The sequence below is a fragment of the Macaca thibetana genome, chromosome 20, assembly GCF_024542745.1.
Source record: "Macaca thibetana thibetana isolate TM-01 chromosome 20, ASM2454274v1, whole genome shotgun sequence".
In the NCBI taxonomy this organism is placed as follows: domain Eukaryota; kingdom Metazoa; phylum Chordata; class Mammalia; order Primates; family Cercopithecidae; genus Macaca; species Macaca thibetana.
This window is the reverse complement of record NC_065597.1, coordinates 24,125,411-24,146,763: the sequence shown is the minus strand read 5'-3', so window position 1 is coordinate 24,146,763 and position 21,353 is coordinate 24,125,411. Positions and strand designations below refer to the sequence as shown.

At 48.7% G+C, this 21,353-nt stretch overlaps 1 protein-coding gene and 1 non-coding gene across 3 annotated transcripts in view; both read left to right on the top strand.

The window, feature by feature from the left end:
- Positions 1–19,662, top strand: part of PKD1L2 (polycystin 1 like 2) — a 107,213-nt gene extending 87,551 nt beyond the window's left edge. For both annotated transcript variants that reach the window (XM_050773190.1, XM_050773191.1), the window contains exons 36-43: positions 664–991; positions 3,306–3,439; positions 5,735–5,862; positions 7,528–7,688; positions 8,761–8,971; positions 11,936–12,037; positions 12,537–12,668; positions 19,268–19,662. In XM_050773190.1, the coding sequence (XP_050629147.1) occupies positions 664–991; positions 3,306–3,439; positions 5,735–5,862; positions 7,528–7,688; positions 8,761–8,971; positions 11,936–12,037; positions 12,537–12,668; positions 19,268–19,429 (1,358 nt within the window). In that variant the 3' untranslated portion in view covers positions 19,430–19,662. The remainder of the gene's footprint in view (positions 1–663; positions 992–3,305; positions 3,440–5,734; positions 5,863–7,527; positions 7,689–8,760; positions 8,972–11,935; positions 12,038–12,536; positions 12,669–19,267) is intronic.
- LOC126945180 (U6 spliceosomal RNA) lies at positions 15,025–15,130 on the top strand. Its single transcript, XR_007722345.1, has one exon. It is a non-coding gene; the product is annotated as a U6 spliceosomal RNA (small nuclear RNA).
- Positions 19,663–21,353: the final 1,691 nt, after the last annotated feature.

The window sequence follows — 21,353 nt, the reverse complement described above, 5'->3', positions numbered from 1 at the left end:
GATCACCTGAGGTCAAGAGTTTGAGACCAGCCTGGTCAACATGGAGAAACCTCATTTCTACTAAAAATACAAAAAATTAGCCAGGTGTGGTGGCATGTGCCTGTAATCCCAGCTACTTGGGAGGTGGAGGCAGGAGAGTCGCTTGAACCCAGAAGGCGAAGGTTGCAGTGAGCCAAGATCACGCCATTGTACTCTAGCCTGGGCAACAAGAGTGAAACTCTGTCTCAAAAAAAAAAAAAGGTGGGGGGAGGGGGTGGGCAAGTTAGGATGCTGAGAACACAGGATGAGGGCTGGTGTAGGGACTAGGGACAGTGGTGATGGAGAGAAAGGGATGGGTACATAAGACATGGAAACAGTAGGATGGATAGGATGTAGTAATCACGGGATAGAGGATTGAGGAGAAAGGGCACAGGCATGTCCAGACTGATGATGGGGTGGTGGGGTTCCATTCCCTAAGAGAAGTTGCGCAGGATGCACAGTAGTTTCCAGTTGGAGAGATGGTGAGGTTATTTGGATAAATGTAGCCTATAGTTGGCCATAAACTTCTCTCGGCTGTCTCTATAATGGGTATGCTGAAGTTCACATTAGCCTCGGGCCAGGGAGCTTGGAATGTGTTAAGATTATTTTGACTGCTAGATTTACCCACCTGGTTTTTCTTTTTAGGCTTTATTACTGATGGGAACTCCAAGTTGGTTGGCAGTGCCCAAATTCGTCAAGTGAGGGTCCGGGAAAGCTCTTGCCCTCTTGCCCAGCAGCTGCAGGCATCTCTCAACGGATGCCGTGCGCCATATTCCCTGGATGCTGAAGACCTGGCAGATTACGGGGAAGGCTGGAATGCCACCGCCCTCGGTAATGGCAGTAGCTTTCCCCACGCTTGGCAGTACCAGAGCCAGGACCAACGTCGAGGGTATCCCATCTGGGGAAAACTCACTGTGTATCGGGGAGGAGGCTACGTGGTCCCCTTGGGGACTGATCGCCAAAGCACGTCAAGGTAAGGTTGACTTGATTCATTTGTAGCTGAGTAAAGTCTTTTGCTAGAGTCCACATCTGCTTGGGGAATGTAGTCTTCAAAACAGGGCTGGACCAAGTTCATTCAGGTCCTTGTGGGAGGGCCTGGTGAATTCAGAATCATGCAGGTTGTATTTTCAGGTACCTGGGAACTGAGCCATCTCAGAATTGGAAGGAAAGTCTCTCTCTAGCATTCACAGCCTGGTTGCCTCTGCTAGAGCCAGTCCAGAGATGGGGAGCTCACTACCACTCAAAGCAGTCCGCCCTTAGGCAAGAGGGAAGTAGTTAAGGATCTGTCAAGAATTCTGCAAAGTCTGAGGTTTTACCCTAGTTGTAAGCCAACAAGCTAACCTGTTAACTGTTTCATGGATGCTGGCAGAAGACACAAGATTCCTGGGTCAGAGACAAAGGATTTTGTTACAGCAAAAGTCATAGCAGAACATTACATTGGTTTGAGTCAGTTCGCAACAAAGGGCCATGAAAGATGCCTGCTTGTGCCTGCAATACTGAGCCTGGGGCATTTGATGCTTTTGCAGCAGCAGAAAGAAGCCTGCTCTTTGTCCAAAGGAAGGCATCACCTCATCCCACAAGGTTGCACACTGCAAATACAGCCCTAAGAAGTGACTTGGCTAAAGCACAAGCACAGTCTTGCATTCCAAGAATACCCAGTAAGAACGTGCAGGGGGCCGGGCGCGGTGGCTCAAGCCTGTAATCCCAGCACTTTGGGAGGCCGAGATGGGCGGATCACAAGGTCAGGAGATCGAGACCATCCTGGCTAAAACGGTGAAACCCCGTCTCTACTAAAAAATACAAAAAACTAGCCGGGTGAGGCGGCGGGCACCTGTAGTCCCAGCTACTCGGGAGGCTGAGGCAGGAGAATGGCGTAAACCCGGGAGGCGGAGCTTGCAGTGAGCTGAGATCCGGCCACTGCACTCCAGCCTGGGCAACAGAGCAAGACTCCATCTCAAAAAAAAAAAAAAAAAAAAAAAGAACGTGCAGGGATGCTCAGGGTCCATGCAGTCTGACTCAACATGCCCTTGACACAAGAGACCTAGATTTGAAACCCTGGCACTGCTGGATTACAAGCATGGGCCATCGTGCCCGGCCTTCTTTTTTTCTTGTTTTTTTTTTTTTTTTTTTTTTTTTTTTTTGAGACAGAGTCTTGCTCTGTTGCCTGGGCTGGAGTGCATTGGCGTGATCTCGGCTTACTGCAACCTCCACCTCTCAGGTTCAAGCAATTCTCCTGCCCCAGCCTCCTGAGTAGCTGGGATTACAGGCATGTGCCACCACGCCTGGCTAAATTTTTTGTATTTTTAGTAGAGACAGAGTTTTACCAAGTTGGCCAGGCTGGTCTCAAACTCCTGACCTCAGGTGATCTGCCTGCCTCAGCCTCCCAAAGTGATGAGATTATAGGCATGAGCCACCATGCCTGGCCCTTTATTTCTTTTTTTGAGATAGTCTCACACTGTCACCCAGGCTGGAGTGCAGTGGCATGATCTTGACACACTGCAACCTCTGCCTCCTGGGTTCAAGCAATTCCCATCTCAGCCTCCTGAGAAGCTGGAATGACAGGCATGCGCCACCATGCCCAGCGAATTTTTGTATTTTTAGTAGAGATGGGGTTTCACCATGTTGGTCAGGCTGGTCTCGAACTCCTGACCTCAGATAATCCACCCACCTCGGCCTCCCAAAGTGCTGAGATTACAGGCGTGAGCCACCGCACCTGGCCATGCCTGGCTAATTTTTGTATTTTTGTGTCTTTATTGGAGACGGGGTTTCACCATGTTGGCCAGGCTGGTTTCAAACTCCTGACCTCAGGGGATCCACCCACCTTGGCCTCCCAAAGTGCTGAGATTACAGACATGAGCCACTGCACCTGAACTATGTTTCTTCTAACACCATGGCTCTCAAACCATAAAAAGCATCTGAATGCTGGCGGGCTCATCAAAACACGCATTCTGGGCTCCCCTGAGAGTTTCTGACTCAGCAGGTCTAGGGCGGGCCTGAGAATCTGTATTTCCAACAAGTTCCCAGGTGATGCTGATGCTGTTGGTGTGGGGACCACACTTCGAGAATCTCTGCTCTCATGGACAGGAGAAGAGGGGTGCCACCACATCACAGCATGGGCTACAAAATGTGACCACTCCCAGGAGCAGCCCTGGTGGCCTGGTGGCCCAGGGAGCAGAGCAGAAGCAGAGGGAGAAGTTGATACAGGAAGCTCTGGCCTCGGTCAAGGGGCTGCGGGAACATGGAGCCCCTGCAGGGTAGAAGTGCCGCAATGCCACTCTTTTCCGCAGAATTCTCCGCTATCTCTTTGACAACACCTGGCTGGACGCCCTGACCAGAGCTGTGTTTGTGGAGTTCACTGTCTACAACGCCAACGTCAACCTGTTCTGCATTGTCACGCTGACGCTAGAGACCAGCGCCCTGGGTGGGCAGCCTCGCCTGGGAACCCTCTGCGGGGCTCCAGAAGACAGACACTCCTTCCCCTGGGCTGGGGTTCCTGACCTACCTGGGTGCAGCCACCCCAGGGCCACAGCTCCAGAGCAAATAGTTGTTTAGTGAATCTAGGTGTGGGTCTTGGTTATCCTTGCAGCCATGAGTCCTGGGGTCCCCGAAGGCAAAGCATTAGGGTCCTCCACCCTAATTCTCCCCATCTTTCTGGCCTGTTGCGCAAGTTATCCTAAAAGAGCTTATTGAGAGTCCAAAGGCAGCTTATCCATTGCCTAATCCCGAGCTTCCCAGTCTGCTGGGGTTGGCGGTGGCGAGCTGGCAGTGATGGGCAAGGGAGAATGTGACCTGGTAACAGATCATATCAACTAATATAATATTTCACCATACATCAGCACACAGCACAAAGTACATTTTACATCATAATCCAGCACACATGCAACCAAGATGAAATGTTCACAAATAACATGTACTTTAACTCCATGAGGCCGGGCGTGGTGGCTCGCACCCATGATCCCAGCACTTTGGGAGGTCAAGGTGGGAGGACTCCTTGAGCCCAGGAGTCCAAGACCAGCCTGGGCAACATGGTGAGACCTGGTCTCTACAAAATTTAAAAAACAAAAAACTACATGTGATGGGCTCTCATATTTTGTCTTCTATTCTATTTATTCTTCTTCATGCCTCCTTTCCCCCTTTAAAATGCTGATCACAATCTACTAAAAACCAATTTATAGTCTGTTCAGCTAATGGTCGATTTACCTAACAGCCAACCTCCTCTCCATTGAATACCAAACTTTAAGAAAATATTATATTACACTTTTAATTATGAAAGTAATATAGGCTGGGAGTGGTGGCTCATGCCTGTAATCCCAGCACTTTGGGAGGCCATTGCCGGTGGAGGGAAGGGGGCAGATCACCAGGTTAGGAGTTCAAGACCAGCCTGGCCAACATGGCGAAACCCCGTCTCTACTAAAAATACAAAAATTAGCTGGGCATGCTGGTGGGCACCTGTAATCCCAGCTACTCGGGAGGCTGAGGCAGGAGAATTATGTGAACCCAGGAGGTGGAGGTTGCAGTGAGCCGAGATCATGCTATTGCACTGCAGCCCGGGTGACAAGAGTAAGACTGCATCTCAAAAAAAAAAAAAAAAAAAAGGAATATATATTTGTGTGTCTGTGTGTATGTGTGTTTTTTTTTTTTTTTTAATTCAGAACTGTGAAAAGTGAAGGGCATTCAATTTCTGTTGTCATTCCCCATTGCTAATAGTTTCTTCCAAATCCTTTTTGGGTTTATTTGTGTATCTTTTTAAAAATTTTATTATTATTATTATTATTATTTTTTTTTGGAGATGCAGTCCTTCTCTGTCACCTAGGCTAGAGTGCAATGGCATGATCTCAACTCACTGCAGCCTCCACCTCCTGGGTTCAAGAGATTCTGTTGCCTCAGCTTCCCGAGTAGCTGGGATTACAGGGATTCACCACCATGCCCGGCTAAGTTTTATATTTTTAGTAGAGACGGGGTTTCTCCATGTTGGTCAGGCTGGTCTCAAACTGCTAACCTCAGGTTATCTGCACGCTTTGGCCTCCCAAAGTGCTGGCATTATAGGCATAAGCCACCACGCCTGGCTTTTTTTTTTTTTTTTTTTTTTTTTTTAGATGGTGTCTCACTCTGTCGCCCAGGCTGGAGTGCAGTGGCGCAATCTCGGCTCACTGCAACCTCCGCCTCCTGGGTTCAAGCGGTTCTCCTGCCTCAGCCTCCCGAGTAGCTGGGACTACAGGTGCCCGCCACCATGCCTGGCTAATTTTTTGTATTTTTAGTAGAGACAGGTTTCACCACATTAGCCAGGATGGTCTCAATCTCCGGACCTTATGATCTGCCCACCTCAGCCTCCCAAAGTGCTGGGATTACAGGCATGAGCCACTGGGCCCGGCCCAAAATGGCTTTAAATGAACCAAGTGGGAGTCAATCGTCATTATATGGGCGGATGTGCTTTATCTAGAGGTGTCTGTGCCCAAAGGCCAACACCAAATGCCGAGGGGAGGGGAGGACCTTCCACTGCAGCCCCTCCGCCCCTTCTGGTGCATCCGCTGTCTTCAGTGTCTACCACGTGTCCACGTTCAGTCCTTTGGGTCTGAAATAACTTTGGTTTTTCCTTGGCCCCAGCCAGCCCTCAAGGGGTTGAGCTTGAGTCATCTGACCTGATGGCTCCTGGTCAGAAGCCATGGCTCTGAGAGAGCAGGTGGCCCCGAGTGAGCAGACGCACTTTGCTCCCCAGGCACCTTCTTTACGCACACGGCCCTGCAGAGCCTCCGCCTGTACCCCTTCACCGACGGCTGGCACCCCTTCGTGGTGGCGGCAGAGCTCATCTACTTCCTCTTCCTCCTCTACTACATGGTGGTGCAGGTAAGGAGCATGCTCATAGCTCATGAGCAGCGTTTGGGGTGCAGGGATGCCTGGTGCCTCACCAACACCTCTCCCTTTCCTTGCAAGTGGGATAGGAAAGGGATTTTTTCTTTCTTTTTTTTTTTTTGAGACAGATTCTAACTCTGTCACCAGACTGGAATGCAGTGGCACAGTCTTGGCTCACTGCAGCCTCCACCTCCTGGGTTCAAATGATGCTCCTGCCTCAGCGTCTTGAGTAGCTGGGACTACAGGTATGCACCACCATGCCCTGCTAATTTTTGTGTTTTTAGTAGAGATGGGGTTTCACCATGTTGGCCAGGCTGGTCTCGAACTCCTGACCTCAAGTGATCTGTCTGTCTTGGTCTCCCAAAGTACTGAGATTACAGGCGTGAGCCACTGTGCCCGGCCTGTTTTCGTGATTTTGCCCAGGCTGTCTCGAACTCCTGGGCTCAAATGATTGTCACTCCTCAGCCTCCCAAAGTGTTGTGAAGTTGTGAGCCACCACGCTCAGCAATTTTTAAAATTATTTATATATTTTTTTATTATTTTATTTTATTATTTTTTGACACAGAGTCTTGCTCTGTCACCAGGTTGGAGTGCAGTAGTACGATCTCAGCTCACTGCAACCTCCGCCTCCCAGATTCATGCCATTCTCCTGCCTCAGCCTCCTGAGTAGCTGGGACTACAGGCACCCGCCACCACTAATTTTTATATTTTTAGTAGAGACGGAGTTTCGCCATGTTGGCCAGAATGGTCTGGATCTCTTGACCTTGTGATCCTCCAGCTACAGCCTCCCAAGTGCTGGGATTACAGGCATGAGCCACTGTGCCCAGCCTAAATTATTTAGTTTTAATTGTGGGAAATATACATAACATAAAATTTACCATTTTAACCACTTTTAAGTGTTTAGTGGCATTAGGTCCACTCACATCATTGTGCAACTGTCACTACCGTCCGTCTCCAGAAGGATGAACTCTTTTCATATTGCAAAACTGCAGCCAGCCCGGTGTGGTGGCTCACACTTGTAATCCCAGCACTTTGGGAAGCAGAGGCGGGCAGATCACCTGAGGTCAGGAGTTCGAGACCAGCGTGGCCAACAAAGTGAAACCCCATCTCTGCTGAAAATACAAAAAGTAGCTGGATGTGGTGGCATACGTCTGTAATCCCAGCTACTCAGGGGGCTGAAGCAGGAGAATCGCTTGAACCCGGGAGGCAGAGGTTACATTGAGCCGAGATGGGGCCCACTGCACTCCAGCCTGGGCAGCAGAGTGAGATTCCATCTCAAAAAAAAAAAAAAAGAATTTCCTGGGGTTTAAATACCTTCTAGAGGTTTCCATTGGTTAGTCGGTGTACGTCCTATGTAAATGAAGAGGTTAAAGTGGAGTTACAAAGTCATTTACTCGGGGTACACCCTATGTAAATGAAGAGGATATTTCCTGTCACAGCTGAAGTGTTTCCATTTGATTTTGTTCTTATGTTCCCTGCCTCCAGGCCCTATTATCCAACCTCAGTGGGTCTGTGCACAAGGTTGGGGAGAGGCCCGGGCACTCTGTGCATGGGGGCCAGAGCTGGGGGAGCCTCCCGCCAGAGGGCCCTCTGGGGTGGGGAGGGAGCAGCCCTGGGGATGGGGGCAGTCATGGCCACAACCTCACGTTCCTTTTCCAGGGCAAGCGCATGAGAAAGCAGACGTGGAGCTATTTCCGCAGCAAGTGGAACCTTCTGGAGCTGGCCATCATCCTGGCCAGCTGGAGTGCCCTGGCGGTGTTTGTGAAGAGGGCTGTCCTGGCTGAAAGGGATCTCCAGCGCTGCCGGAACCACAGGGAGGAGTAAGTGGCTGTCTCCTCAGCCCCCAGCTCCCCATACTGGCCCCTCTTCCTACAGCTCCGTTTGAGGCCCGGGGTCAGAAGGAGGTTTTGGGATGCTGTGGACGCTCAGGGGATAACGGGGCACGCCTAGCAGGCATAACTCTAGCTGCCACCTAGATTCAGGTGTGGGGCCAGCTGCAAGTGAGTACGATTGGAGATGACTCAGACAAAATAGAACATCTTGTGCAAATCTTCCCAAAACATAGGGCCATGTGGCATCCTGCTTAGGCTCCTCTTGGCCTCTGGGGGAGGCCCTTTGCAAGTATTAGGGCCCCAGTAAGCTCACCTGTAATCCCAGCACTTTGGGAGGCCGAGGTGGGTGGATCACGAGGTCAGGAGTTTGAGACCAGCCTGGCCAACATAGTGAAACCCCGTCTGTACAAAAAATACAACAATTAGCTGGGTATGGTGCTGTGCACCTGTAATCCCAGCTACTGGGGAGGCTGAGGCAGGAGAATGACTTGAACCAAGGAGGCAGAGGTTGCAGTGAGCTGAGATCATGCAAGCCTAGATCAGCCCTAGGACCAATGGAAGGACACTAAATGTCCACTATGTGGTAGGCAGGATGTATGCACCTGAGGAAGCATCATCAGAATTGATGAAGGTCAGTGTTATCATCGCCTCATTTAACAAAGATATTGAGGGCAGGCACTTAGGGTGTTTTGTTTTCAGAGTCTGGCTTTGTCATCCAGGCTGGAGTGCAGTGGCGTGATCTCAGCTCACTGTAAACTTTGCCTCCTGGGTTCAAGCTATTCTTGTGCCTCAGCCTCCCGAGTACCTGGGATTACAGGTTTACACCGTAATTCCCAGCATCCTCCTCCTCCTCCTCCTTCTCATCATCATCATCACCGCCCTGGGGGAACTGGGACGCCTCTCTTTCCCAGACCTGTTTCTGGAACTGATAGCCTATGAGATGATGATAAAACTAATCCCACCTCCTGAAATGCCAATCAGTGTAATCTGGCATCCAGATGAGTTCCAGCTGAACTGCTCAAGGTCTCTGAGACGCAGCCATCCCATTTTGATCCCACAGAGCCGTCAGCTTCAGTGAGACAGCAGCAGCCGATGCCGCCCTTGGCTACATCATCGCCTTCCTGGTACTCCTGTCCACAGGGAAGCTTTGGCATCTGCTCAGGTTGAATCCCAAAATGAACATGATCACGGCAGCCCTACGCCGTGCCTGGGGCGACATTTCAGGCTTTATCATTGTCATCCTTACCATGCTCCTGGCTTATTCCATCGCGGTAAGTATCTGCTTTGGGACAAGCTTGGGGCGGGTCTCTGCAGAAGCCAAGGCTAATTGGTGGTGGGAAGTGGACAGTTAGGGTTAGGGAGACCCTGGGAACCCAAGGAAGGTGGTGGCTCTTCTGAGTACAGGGGCTCTTCGCTGTGAGCTCATGCACCAGTCATCTCAAATGGCAAAGGCTGGAGAGCTCAGGTGGGTAGGGTGAGGAGGCATAGATAGGCTCTAGTGCTGAAATGCTCCAGGTTCAGGAAGAATTCCTTTCTGCTTCTAGACCCCTCCTGGATGTGCCAGTTCTCCTGGCTTCCCAGCTGGTCAGAAGGCACAGGGCTAACTCCTAGACACACACAGAGCACTGCTGCCATGCTGGGGGATGGATGGGGCCACCACGTCCTTGAGTTGGGGCAGAGGTGGGACGTGAAGGTAGATACATCCACAGGCCATGCCAGTGCTTGTTGTCCAAGACGTGACTCGTGAACTTGGGAGGGCCGATGCCACTTCACTCAGCACTTTAACAGTGAGAGCACATTGACAAGCATGGCCCTGTGTGACCAGAAAAACATAAATGAAAACATGACATTGTTTTGTTTTATTTTGTTTTTTTGAGACGGATTCTTGTTCTGCTGCCCAGGTTGGAGTGCAGTGGCACGATCTAGGCTCACTGTAACCTCTACCTCCCAGGTTCAAGCGATTCTCTTGCCTCAGTCTCCTGAGTAGCTAGGATTACAGGTGTGCACCACCACGCCTGGCTAATTTTGTATTTTTAGTAGAGGCAGGGTTTCACCAAGTTGGTCAGGCTGGTCTCGAACTCCTGACTTCAGGTGATCCACCCACCTTGGCCTCCCAAAGTGCTGGGATTACAGGCATGAGCGACTGTGCCTGGCATTTTATTTATTTTTATTTATTTATTTTTTTGAGACAAAGTCTCACTCTGTTGCCCAGGCTGGAGTGCAGTGTCACGATCTCGGCTCACTGCAACCTCTGCCTCCCAGGTTCAAGTGATTCTCCTGCTTCAGCCTCCTGAGTAGCTGGGGCTGCAGGCATGTGCCACGACACCCAGCCAATGTTTGTATTTTTGGTAGAAACAGTGTTTTACCATGTTGGCCAAGCTGGTCTCAAACTCCTGACCTCAGGTAATCTGCCCACCTCAGCCACCCAAAGTGCTGGGATTACAGGCGTGAACCACCGTGCCCAGCCAAAAACATTAAATTTTCAATTCTTTTTTATGATAATGTGAGAAACAAAGACCCTCTTACATCCTGGCCTCCACCACCTCCTGATGTCCTTCTAAATACGCCCCGTACTGCCCACCGTGTTCCCATGCGAGCCCCGGCCTTCCACTCATCTCTGGCCTTTAGCACAATCCTGGCCCACATCCTACCCCAGGGCCTTCCCCATTCTCACCCTGGCTCCATCCCGTCTCTTGCCTTCCACTCCTTCCCAATCATCCCATCCACCACCCCATCACATCCTAGTCCCCACTCCACCCCAGCCCTCACCCAGCTCTGCCTCTCTGTCACCGCAGCCCTGACCGCCTTCCGTCCCCGGCGCCGCCCCATCTTCCTCTCCCACCCTCGGAAACAGGTGGGGTGCACTGACGGAGTGATGGGGGTGAGTTCTGGAAAGCTGGAGTCTGTGATTTTGGTGAAAGCTCCCGTCTAAACCCTAATGTGGATTTCTTTAGCCCTCCATGCAGTGTCTGGGCTGCAGGGACAGTGCAGTGTCCCATGGGACCAAAAGTCACCAACTCAGAGCCAGAGCCAAGGGCTGCTGGGCCTCCCTCTGACACCGCAGCCCTGGGAAAGTCTTGGGAGTGGGGAGTTGTGGTGAGGGAAAATGTGGTGAGGGGAGGGCCTCCCCCAGGCAGAAGCCCATCATCCGTTCAACCCAGTTCCCCAGAGCGAAGAATTTGGAGCCACAGAGTGCCCAGTTTCATTGCCAGGTATTTGGGCCACATCTGGAGAACACAGCCAGGTGGCTTAGCAGGTGCCTGCGTGAGTCCCAGAGGCACCCTGGGCACTCCCTCATCCTGATGCACACAAAGATGGGCATCATCAACAGGCCGTGGACACAGCAAAGGTTCCGGACAAGGTCATCCAGGCAGCACTTCCAGAAACATGACACACACATGCACACACATGCACATGGATGCACACGCATGCACATGTGCACACATACACACGCACACGTATACACATACACATGTATGTGCACAGGCGTGCACATATATACACACATGCACACATGCACACGTAAACACATACATACAAATATACACACATACATATGCGCACAAACACTACACATGGATACACACATACACATATACACATGCATATGCACACACATACACATATATACACATACATACACACAAGTGCATATGTGTAGATATTGATGGTCACAGGCATATACATGTACACTCTCACACAGACACATGTGTGGCCTTGCACGCACAGACCCACAGAGAGAAACACATGCATGCCATATAGAACCAGTTGTGGACCAGGTGCGGTGGCTCACGCCCATAATCCTAGCACTTTGGGAGGCCAAGGCGGGTGGATCACCTGAGGTCCTGAGTTCGAGGCCAGCCTGACCAACGTGGAGAAACCCTGTCTCTATGAAAAATATAAAAATTAGCCAGACGTGGTGGTGTGTGCCTGTAGTCCTAGCTACTTGTGAGGCTGAGGCAGGAGAATCGCTTGAACCCACGAGGCGGAGGCTGCAGTGAGCTGAGATCGAACCATTGTACTCCAGCCTGGGTGACAGAGCAAGACTCCGTCTCACAAACAAACAAAAACCAGTTGTGTACGCACACCCACTTGCACACCCCTTTAGGTACAGTAGCTTGACCAGCCCGGCCAGGGCTGTGGCTGACACAGACTACCCACCCCACTGTGAAACAGCAGGTTTTGTGCTCCTTGGCAGCCTCCTTCCCTGTTCATGAGAATTCTTTCCATGACAGTCGAACTTAATGTTTGGTTGGAAACTCCGTTCCTACAAAACCCTCTTTGATGCGGCAGAGACGATGATCAGCCTTCAGCTGGGAATCTTCAACTACGAGGAGGTAATGGGGTGAGGGCACAGGTGCTGCCATCTACACTGAGCCTCTATGAAGATGAGAAAAAGCACTCCCTGCCCACCCCACCCCATGCCATCCCTTGGGCCCATGACCTGGCAAGCATCGGGCAAGTTTGGACAAACAGAAATGCTTCCCCTCCCCTAGGTGGACACCCCTGCTAGAGCCCTCAGCTTGCCTTTGGGACCCCTGCTCACAGAGGAACATCGGGCACTGGCTACTCAGGGGAGGGCTGTAGAGGGGTCTCCCAAAGGAAACACCCCCTACCCTGGGCAGAAAGGGCAGCATCTTTGGAGGTGGCAGCGGTGGAAAGTGAAGGGCTGCCCATTCCCTCCTTGCCCAGCTCTCTCAGCCTCAAGCAGAGGGGACCTTCCTGGCTCCAGGCTCTGCCTAGCTCTGAGGACTGTTTTCCCTCTGAGGGTTTCCAGTAGGGGAAGTGGTTGCTGGGACCCAGGACACTCGATGACCCTGGCTTTCTTTCTGACAGGTCCTGGACCATAGCCCAGTGCTTGGCTCCTTCCTCATTGGGTCCTGCATCGTTTTTATGACATTTGTGGTGCTGAACCTGTTTGTCTCTGTCATCCTGGTGGCCTTCAGTGAGGAGCAAAAATACTATCAGGTGAGTCGCTTTGTCCTATTCCTGATCAGCCATTGATGCTGAACTATGAAGAGGCTGGAGCGGCATTAGACTTTAGAGGACTTGAGAGATCATTGTAGCTCAGAGCCCTCATTTCACAGGAGGGGAAACTGAGGCATAGACGGAGGACATTAATTCTCCAAAATCACAAGCAAGTGAGGGCCAGGGCTGGTGTCAGAGCCAGGCCTCCTGATTCCCAGTTTGGGACTCTGTTCACAACACCAGCGACCTCCACCCTGAGTGCACCTTAGAATCACCTGGGGCCTTTTGGAAACAACGGCTGCCCCACCAGAGACCAACACCAACAGAGACCAACACCAACAGAGGAGACCAATACCAACAGAGACCAACACCAACAGAGACCAACACCAACAGAGGAGACCAATACCAACAGAGACCAACACCAACAGAGACCAACACCAACAGAGACCAATACCAACAGAGACCAACACCAACAGAGACCAACACCAACCAAGGCTAATAGCAACAGAGACCAACACCAGCAGAGACCAACACCAACAGAGGAGACCAATACCAACCAAGACCAATACCAACTGAGACCAACACCAACAGAGACCAACACCAACAGAGACCAATACCAACAGAACCTCTGGGGTAATGAGCCAGCCCTTGGTATGTTTGAAGTCTCTTTGGGAATTTTTTTTTTTTTTTTTTGAGATGGAGTTTTTGCTCTTGTTGCCCAGGCTGGAGTGCAATGGCACAATCTTGGCTCACTGCAACCTCCACCTCCTGGGTTCAAGCAATTCTCTTGCCTCAGCCTCCCAAGTAGCTGGGATTACAGGCACCTGCCACCACACTCAGCTAATTTTTTTGTATTTAGTAGAAACAGGGTTTTACCACGTTGGTTAGGCTGGTCTTGAACTCCTGACCTCAGGTGATCCACCAACCTCGGCTTCCCTAAGTGCTGGAATTACAGGCGTGAGCCACCACACCCAGTCCTCTCTTTGGGTAATTTTAATGTTAATGAACAGCCAAGGTTGAGAACGTATACTGCACTCCAAAACCTCAACCCACGTCTTCATGGCTCAGAGGGCAGCAAGCTGGGCACTCATGGTCAACCTCACATCCATTTTTTTTTTCACAGAAAAAAAAATACAAATTTTTATTTCTACTAAACTCTCTAACACAGAACACTTTCTGACCAAATGTGTGGAGATTTTCACCAAGCAATTCTCCAGTTGGCCTGCTGAACTCCCTGCAGGAAGAGGGATATGAGCACATAGACTGCAGATTAATAACAGCCACCAGCACCACCCACAGAGCACTCTCTTCACAATGGAAGTTGTGCTGAAGGCTTTGCACATTTTATTTAATCCTCACAACAGCTCTGTGAAGTAGGTATAATTATTCACAACTTACAGAGAAGGAAACCAAGGCTCACAGAGTTGAAATCATTTACCTAGAACCACAGAGCTAGAAAGTAGGAAAGGTGGAATTTCAACCTGGGTCTGTCTGACTTGGATGTATGGTTTTGTTTTGTTTTTTTCCTGCCCTTTTGGAGGTATAGCTGTGTGAAGGGTGACATATTATGCAGCTCACCCTTCCTATCCCAGTTGAAAGGTTCTTTCAATCTGTATGCCTAAGCCAGGTGTGGTGGCACACACCTGCAGTCCCAGCTACACAGGAGGCTGAGGTGCGAGGATCACCTGAGCCCAGGAGGTGGAGGCTGCAGTGAGCTGTGATCATGCCACTGCACTCCAGCCTGGGTGACAAAGCAAGATCCTGTCTCAAAAGAAAAAAAAGGAAAAATCTGCATGTCTAACAAAGAAACCCTTAAGACACTCTTCTTTGAATTTTTCCATTTCTATACAAGAGCAGCAATTTGGTATTGTTGTTGTTTTTCTAAATTGCAAAAGATTTCTTAAAGGTGACATACTCCATCATGTTAAAGGATCATTTTAAATAGTTATTTTTCCTGGAAACCAGGAAATTATTGCCCACAGGATTCAAGAATGCTAAGAATGCTGCCCCTCCTCTGTTGCTAAATGGTCTCTGGTACACTTGTAATGTGTGTCCCCGATCTGTGTTTGGAAAGGAAACACAAATTTTTACTTCTACTAAACTCTCACTAAACACAGAACACGTCTGTGACCAAATGTGTGGAGATTTTCCCCACACACCAAGCAATTCTCCAGCAGACACCAACTGAGTATCTTATACCGATTGGGCATCCCTAATCCAAAAATCAGAAATCCAGAATGCTCCAAAATCCAAAGTTGTATGCATGCTCACATGAGGTGACACGTGGAAAATTCCACACATAACTACTTAATACAAACTTTGTTTCATGCACAAAATTATTGAAAATACTGAGCCAGTGTTCACTCAGCAGCACATATGCTAAAATTGGAATGCTACAGAGAAGATCAGTGTGACCCCTACGCAAGGAGGTCATGCAAATTTATGAAGTGTTTCATATTTTAAATTTTAAAATAAAAAAAATATATACTGGGCTGGGCCCAGTGGCTCACGCCTGCAATCCCAGCACTTTGGGAAGCTGAGACAGGAGAATCACTTGAGGCCAGGAGTTCAAGACCAGCCTGGGCAATATAGCAAGACCCTATCTGTACAAAAAATACAAAAATTTGCTGGGCCTGATGGCATGTCCCTCTTGTTCTAGCTACTGGGGAGGACAGCTTGAGCCCAGGATGCAGTAAGCCATGATCACACCACTGCTCTCTAGCCTGCATGACACAGCAAGACCCTATCTTTAAAAAATAAACAAATAAGAATTAAAAATACACATTGTATAAAATGACCTCCAGGCTATGTGTATAAGGTGTATATAAACATAAATAAATTTCCTCTTTAGTCTTAGGTCCTATTCCCAAGATACCTCATTATGTAAATTCCAAAATCTGAAAAAAGTCTGAAACACAAAACACTTGTCATCCCAAGCATTTTGGATAAGGGATACTCAACCTGTATAACAACTATTTACATAGCATTTACGTTGTGTTAAGTATTATAAGTACTTAATGGTACTTATAGATGATGACTTAAAGTACACAGGAGAATGTGTGGGTTATATGTAAATATTATGGCTTTTTTTTTTTTTTTTTTTATCAGAGACTTGACCATCTGAGAATTTTCTTGTGACCTGCCCCTTCCTGAAGCTATCTAGGGGCCTGCCCTAAGTCACTCATTAGCAAAAACTCAGGTGTCATGAAAGAGGGCTCATTATGAATAGCAAAAGATACTCCTGTTAGTAAATTCTAAGGGTTTCAGGAGCTCTGTGACAGGAACCAAGGTCAAAGACCAAATATGGTTCATATTATACCACAATGCCTTTGTCCTGCAAAAAGATTTGATATATCAAAAACAATTTTGTGGCATTGGGGAAATATTTCCATTTTAGCAAGGAAGCAGAGAGCATTGCTAGGTCTGATGCCCAGGTACTCCAACTGTACCTTAATTTGGAGATGCAATTAGGTAGCCAGAGTGGGTTCCTTCTACCAGAAGACTCAACTCATCCATTGTAAATAAATTATATTTTTAACAATGAAGATATATTTCACATGCCATAAAAGTAACCATTTTAAATCATACAATTAAATGTTTTTTAGTATATTCACAGAGTTGTGCAAACATCATCACTAATTCCAGAATATTTTCTTTTTTTTTTTTTTTTTTTTTTTGAGACAAGAGTCTTGTTCTGTCATCCAGGCTGGAGTGCAGTCGCGTGATCTTGGCTCACTGCAACCTCTGCCTCCCGAGTTCAGGTGATTCTTCTACCTCAGCCTCCCGAGTAGCTGGGATTATAGGTGCACACCACCACACCCAGCTAATTTTTTGTATTTTTAGTAGAGACAGGTCTTACCATGTTGGCCAAGGTGGTCTCGAACTCCTCATCTCAGGCAATCTGCTAACCTCGGCCTCCCAAAGTGCTGGGATTACAGGTGTGAGCCACCACAGCTGGGCCCAGAACATTTTCAATACCACAAAGAAGCCCCCTACCTATTAATAATCACCTTCCATATCCATGCCTCCAGCCCCTGGCAACCACTAAACTACATTCTATTTCTTTGGATTTGCCTATTCTGGAAATTCATATTCATATAAATGGGCTCGTACAATACGTGGCCTTTTGTGTCTGGCTTATTTCATTTAGCATCATGTTTTCAAGATTCATCTATGCCGTAGCATGCATCCACATGTCATTCCTTTTTACGGCTGAGTCATATTCCTTTGTGTGGATATAACAACAATGTGCTTATCCGTTCCTCAGCTGATGGGTATTTGGGTTGTTTCTGTATTTTGGCTTTTATAAACAATGCTGCTATGAACATTTGTGGTCAGGATTTCCTATGGACATATGTTTCCACTTCTCTTGGGCATATAACTAGAAGTGACATTTTTGGGTTACACAGTAACTCTTTAATTGTTTGAAGACCTGCCACACTGTTTTCTGAAGCAGCTGTACCATTTTAGATTCCCAGCAGCAATGCGCAGGACCTGTGTACATAAATTCTTCTGTTTGTTTGCTCGCTTGCTTTTGAGAAAGGGGCTTGCTCTCTCACCCAGGCTGGAGTGCGGTGGTGCAATCTCGGCCCACTGGAATGTCGGCCTCCCGGGCTCAAGCCATCCTCCCACCTCAGCCTTCCCAGTAGCTGGGACTGCACCACGCCTTTTTTTTTTTTTTTTTTTTTTTTTTTTTTTTTTTTTTGGTAGAGTTGGGGTTTCCCCGTGTTGGCTGGCCTGGTCTCAAATTCCTGGGCACAAGCGACCTGCCTGCCTCAGCCTCCCACAGTGCTGGAATTACAGATGTGAATCATCACACTGGCCTGATGTTTAAACTTTTTTTTTTTTTCTTGAGATGGAATTTTGCTCTTGTTGCCAGGCTGGAGTGCAATGGCACAATCTCGGCTCACTGCAACCTCTGCCTCCTAGATTCAAGCAATTCTTCTGCCTCAGCCTCCCAAGTAGCTGGGATTACAGGCATGTGCCCAGCACGCCCGGCTAATTTTGTATTTTTAGTAGAGACGGTGTTTCACCATGTTGGCCAGGTTGGTCTTGAATTCCTGACCTCAGGTGATCCACCCACCTCAGCCTCCCAAAATGCTGGGATTACAGGTGTGAGCCATCATGCCTGGCTGTGATTTAAAAAATTATTTGTAGAGGTGGGGTCTCACTATATTGCCCAGGATGGACTCAGATTCCTAGAATCAAGTAATCTTCTCATCTTGGCCTCCCAAAATCCTGGGATTACAGATATAAGCCCCCGTGCTCAGCCTGTACATAAATTCCACCCCAGCCTCTGTTGGCGTGGTAGAGGGCATTTTCTGACCAGTTTACTGAACATGCCTGTTTGGCACCTACATCCCTTATGTGAAGTCTGCCATTCCTGTTTCCTAAAATTTGTTCTTTCTTTGCTTTAAGTCACTCTTAAATATGTATATATGGTTGAGAAGTGTCCGGAGAGAAACACCTATTGAGTTTTTCATTCCCAGAACTTCCTCCCATACCAAGCCAGGCCAGAGGATAAACACAGCAAGCAGAAGGAATAATAATAAGGAACTAAAGGGCCGGGCGTGGTGGCTCACACCTATAATCCTAGCACTTTGGGAGGCCGAGGTGGGTGGATCACCTGAGGTCAGGAGTTTGAGACCAGCTCCATCAACATGGTGAAACCTTGTCTCCACCAAAAATACAAAAATTAGCTGGGCATGTTGGTGGGTGCCTATAATCCCAGCTACTCGGGAGGCTGAGGCAGGAGAATCGCTGGAATCCGGGAGGCAGAGGCTGCAGTGAGCCGAGATTAAACAACTGCACTCCAGCCTGGGTGACAGAGCCAGACTCTGTATCAAAAAAAAGAAAAAAGAAAAAAAGAATGAAAGGAGCCACCACCAACACTCTGACCTACAGGAAAAGGGGAGACGCTCATCTCAGAAGGGGGCCCACGTGCTGTTTAACTTCAGGGTCAGCCGCCCAGCCGAGGCTTACTCTGCGCTGGCTTGGGAATTTGAAATGTTGCCGTGAAAACCCAGTCATCCTCAACAGAGAGGAGGAGGGACCCCCTGAGGATAAAGGATGGAGCACACACCCTTGGGATTCCTAGAGGGAGGCCTTCCCACCCTAAAAAAGCTCTGAACAGTGAAGGGACCTAGGTTGGGACCAAACTGGACAATAAAACTGATTTGAGCTGGGCACGATGCAATGGCTCAAGCCTGTCATCATCCCAGCACTTTGGGAGGCCGAGGCAGGCGGATCACTTGACGTCAGGAGTTTGAGCCCTGCCTGGCCAACATGGTAAAACTCTCTCTCTACTAAAAATATAAAAATTAGCCTGGCTTGGTGGCAGGCGCCTGTAGTCCCAGCTACTCAGGAGGCTGAAGCAGGAGAATCGCTTGAACCCGGGAGACAGAGGTTGCAGTGAGCCAGATTGCGCTACTGCACTCCAGCCTGGGTGACAGAGCCAGACTCCGTCTCAAACAAAAATAAAAATACATAAATAAACAAACAAACAAATAAATAAATAAAAACTGTGATTTCCCCTTAGACAGAAAAACCCCCAAAGAAGATGGTTCTGTGTACATTGCTTGGTTCTTTCTCTCTTGCAGCTATCGGAGGAAGGGGAGATCGTAGATCTGCTGCTGATGAAAATATTCAGTTTCCTGGGCATTAAGTGTAAGAGAGAGGAGCCTGAAAGCAGCAGGGAGCAGCCTGGGTCCCTGTCCCAGACTCGCCGCTCTCAACCAGCACAAGCTTTGCCCAAGGTCTAAGCTGTTCGTTCACACGCCACCGTCTATGAATGGGGACGCCCAGGGCCTCGGACCTGCACTTACCAGTAACTCTGTAGTCTCTCTAGGTCATAGCTTTTGTGTCCATTGAAGAATTACCAAGCCCAGCAAGTAAAAAAAATTAGAATAACAGAGACATATATAAAATTGCCAATACTATGAGAGCTTCTTTGTTCAAATGTATTTCCTCTTATTAGGAATAAAACAAATATTACCTGGAGTTTAGGAAAACAATTTCCTCCACAGACTAATTATTTGTCTTTTTGGTCCATTGGGGATTGCTTTTGAATGATTCTAGTTCAGGGCTTCTCAAACTGTCCGAGAGATGCTAATGGATGCTGTATTAGTTTCCCAGAACAAAGTGTCACAAACTGAGTAGCTTAAAACAACAGAAATGTATTCTGTGCCGGCTCTGGAGCCTGGAAGTCTGCAATCAAGATGTTAGCAGTGGCCGGGCGCCGTGGCTCACGCCTATAATCCCAGCACTTTAGGAGGCTGAGGCGTGCGGATCACTTGAGGCCAGGAGTTTGAGAGCAGCCTGGCCAACATGGTGAAACCCTGTCTCTACTGAAAATACAAAAATTAGCCAGGTGTGGTGGTAGACACCTGTAGTCCCAGCTACTCAGGAGGCTGAGGCAGGAAAATCACTTGAACCTGGGAGGCGGAGGTTGCAGTGAGTCTAGGTGGCACCGCTGCACTCCAGCCCGGGTGACAGAGCAAGACTCTGTCTCACAAAAAAAAAAAAAAAAAAAAAAAAAAGAGAAAGAAAAGAAGGAAAAAAGATGTTGGCAGTGCCATGCTCCCTCTGAGGGCTGTAGGGAAGAATCCTTCTTGCCTCTTCCAGCTTTTGGTGTTGGCCAGCAAGCCTTGGTATCCCCCGGCTTCTAGATGCATCACTCCCAGATGGGAAGAAGCTTGCTGAGAGCCTGTGTTCCTTCTCCTCTTCTCAGGACAATGGCCATATTGGATTAGGGGCCCATCCTAGTCAAGGGTGACCTCATCTGAACTAATTATAATACATCTGCAGGGATCCTGTTCTCCAATATGGTCACATCTGAAGAACTGGGATTTAGGACTTTGGCATATCTCTTTAGGAGCCACAATTCAATCCAGAACAGGTGTCATTCCTCCAAAAATATCTCTGGGTCAAATAAATATGGGGAATACTGGGTTATAAAAGTTTTCTGTTTTTGTTTGTTCATTTAAGATAGGGTCTCATAGGCCGGGCGCGGTGGCTCAAGCCTGTAATCCCAGCACTTTGGGAGGCCGAGGCGGGCGGATCACGAGGTCAGGAGATCGAGACCATCCTGGCTAACACGGTGAAACCCCGTCTCTACTAAAAATACAAAAAACTAGCCGGGCGCGGTGGCGGGCGCCTGTAGTCCCAGCTACTCGGGAGGCTGAGGCAGGAGAATGGCGTAAACCCGGGAGGCGGAGCTTGCAGTGAGCTGAGATCCGGCCACTGCACTCTAGCCTGGGTGACAGAGCAAGACTCCGTCTCAAAAAAAAAAAAAAAAAAAAAAAAGATAGAGTCTCACTCTGTTGCCCAGGCTGAAATGCAGTGGCATGATTTCAGCTCACTGCAACCTCTGCCTCCCGGGATCAAGTGATTCTTGTGCCTCAGCCTTCCCAGCATCTGGGACTACAGGCACACAAAACCATGTCTGGGTAATTTTTGCATTTTTTTGTAGAGACGGGGTTTCACCATGTTAACCAGGCTGGTCTTGAACTCCTGGCCTCACCTGATCTGCCCACTAGGTCTCCCACAGTGCTGGGATTACAGGCGTGAGCAATTGCACCCAGTCTATCGTATTGTTATAAGAGGAAAAGATGTCTATCAGCTCAAAGAGATGAATGAGCCCTTCTCAAAACACCTGGAAGAAAAAAACCACCTGCAATTTTCCGG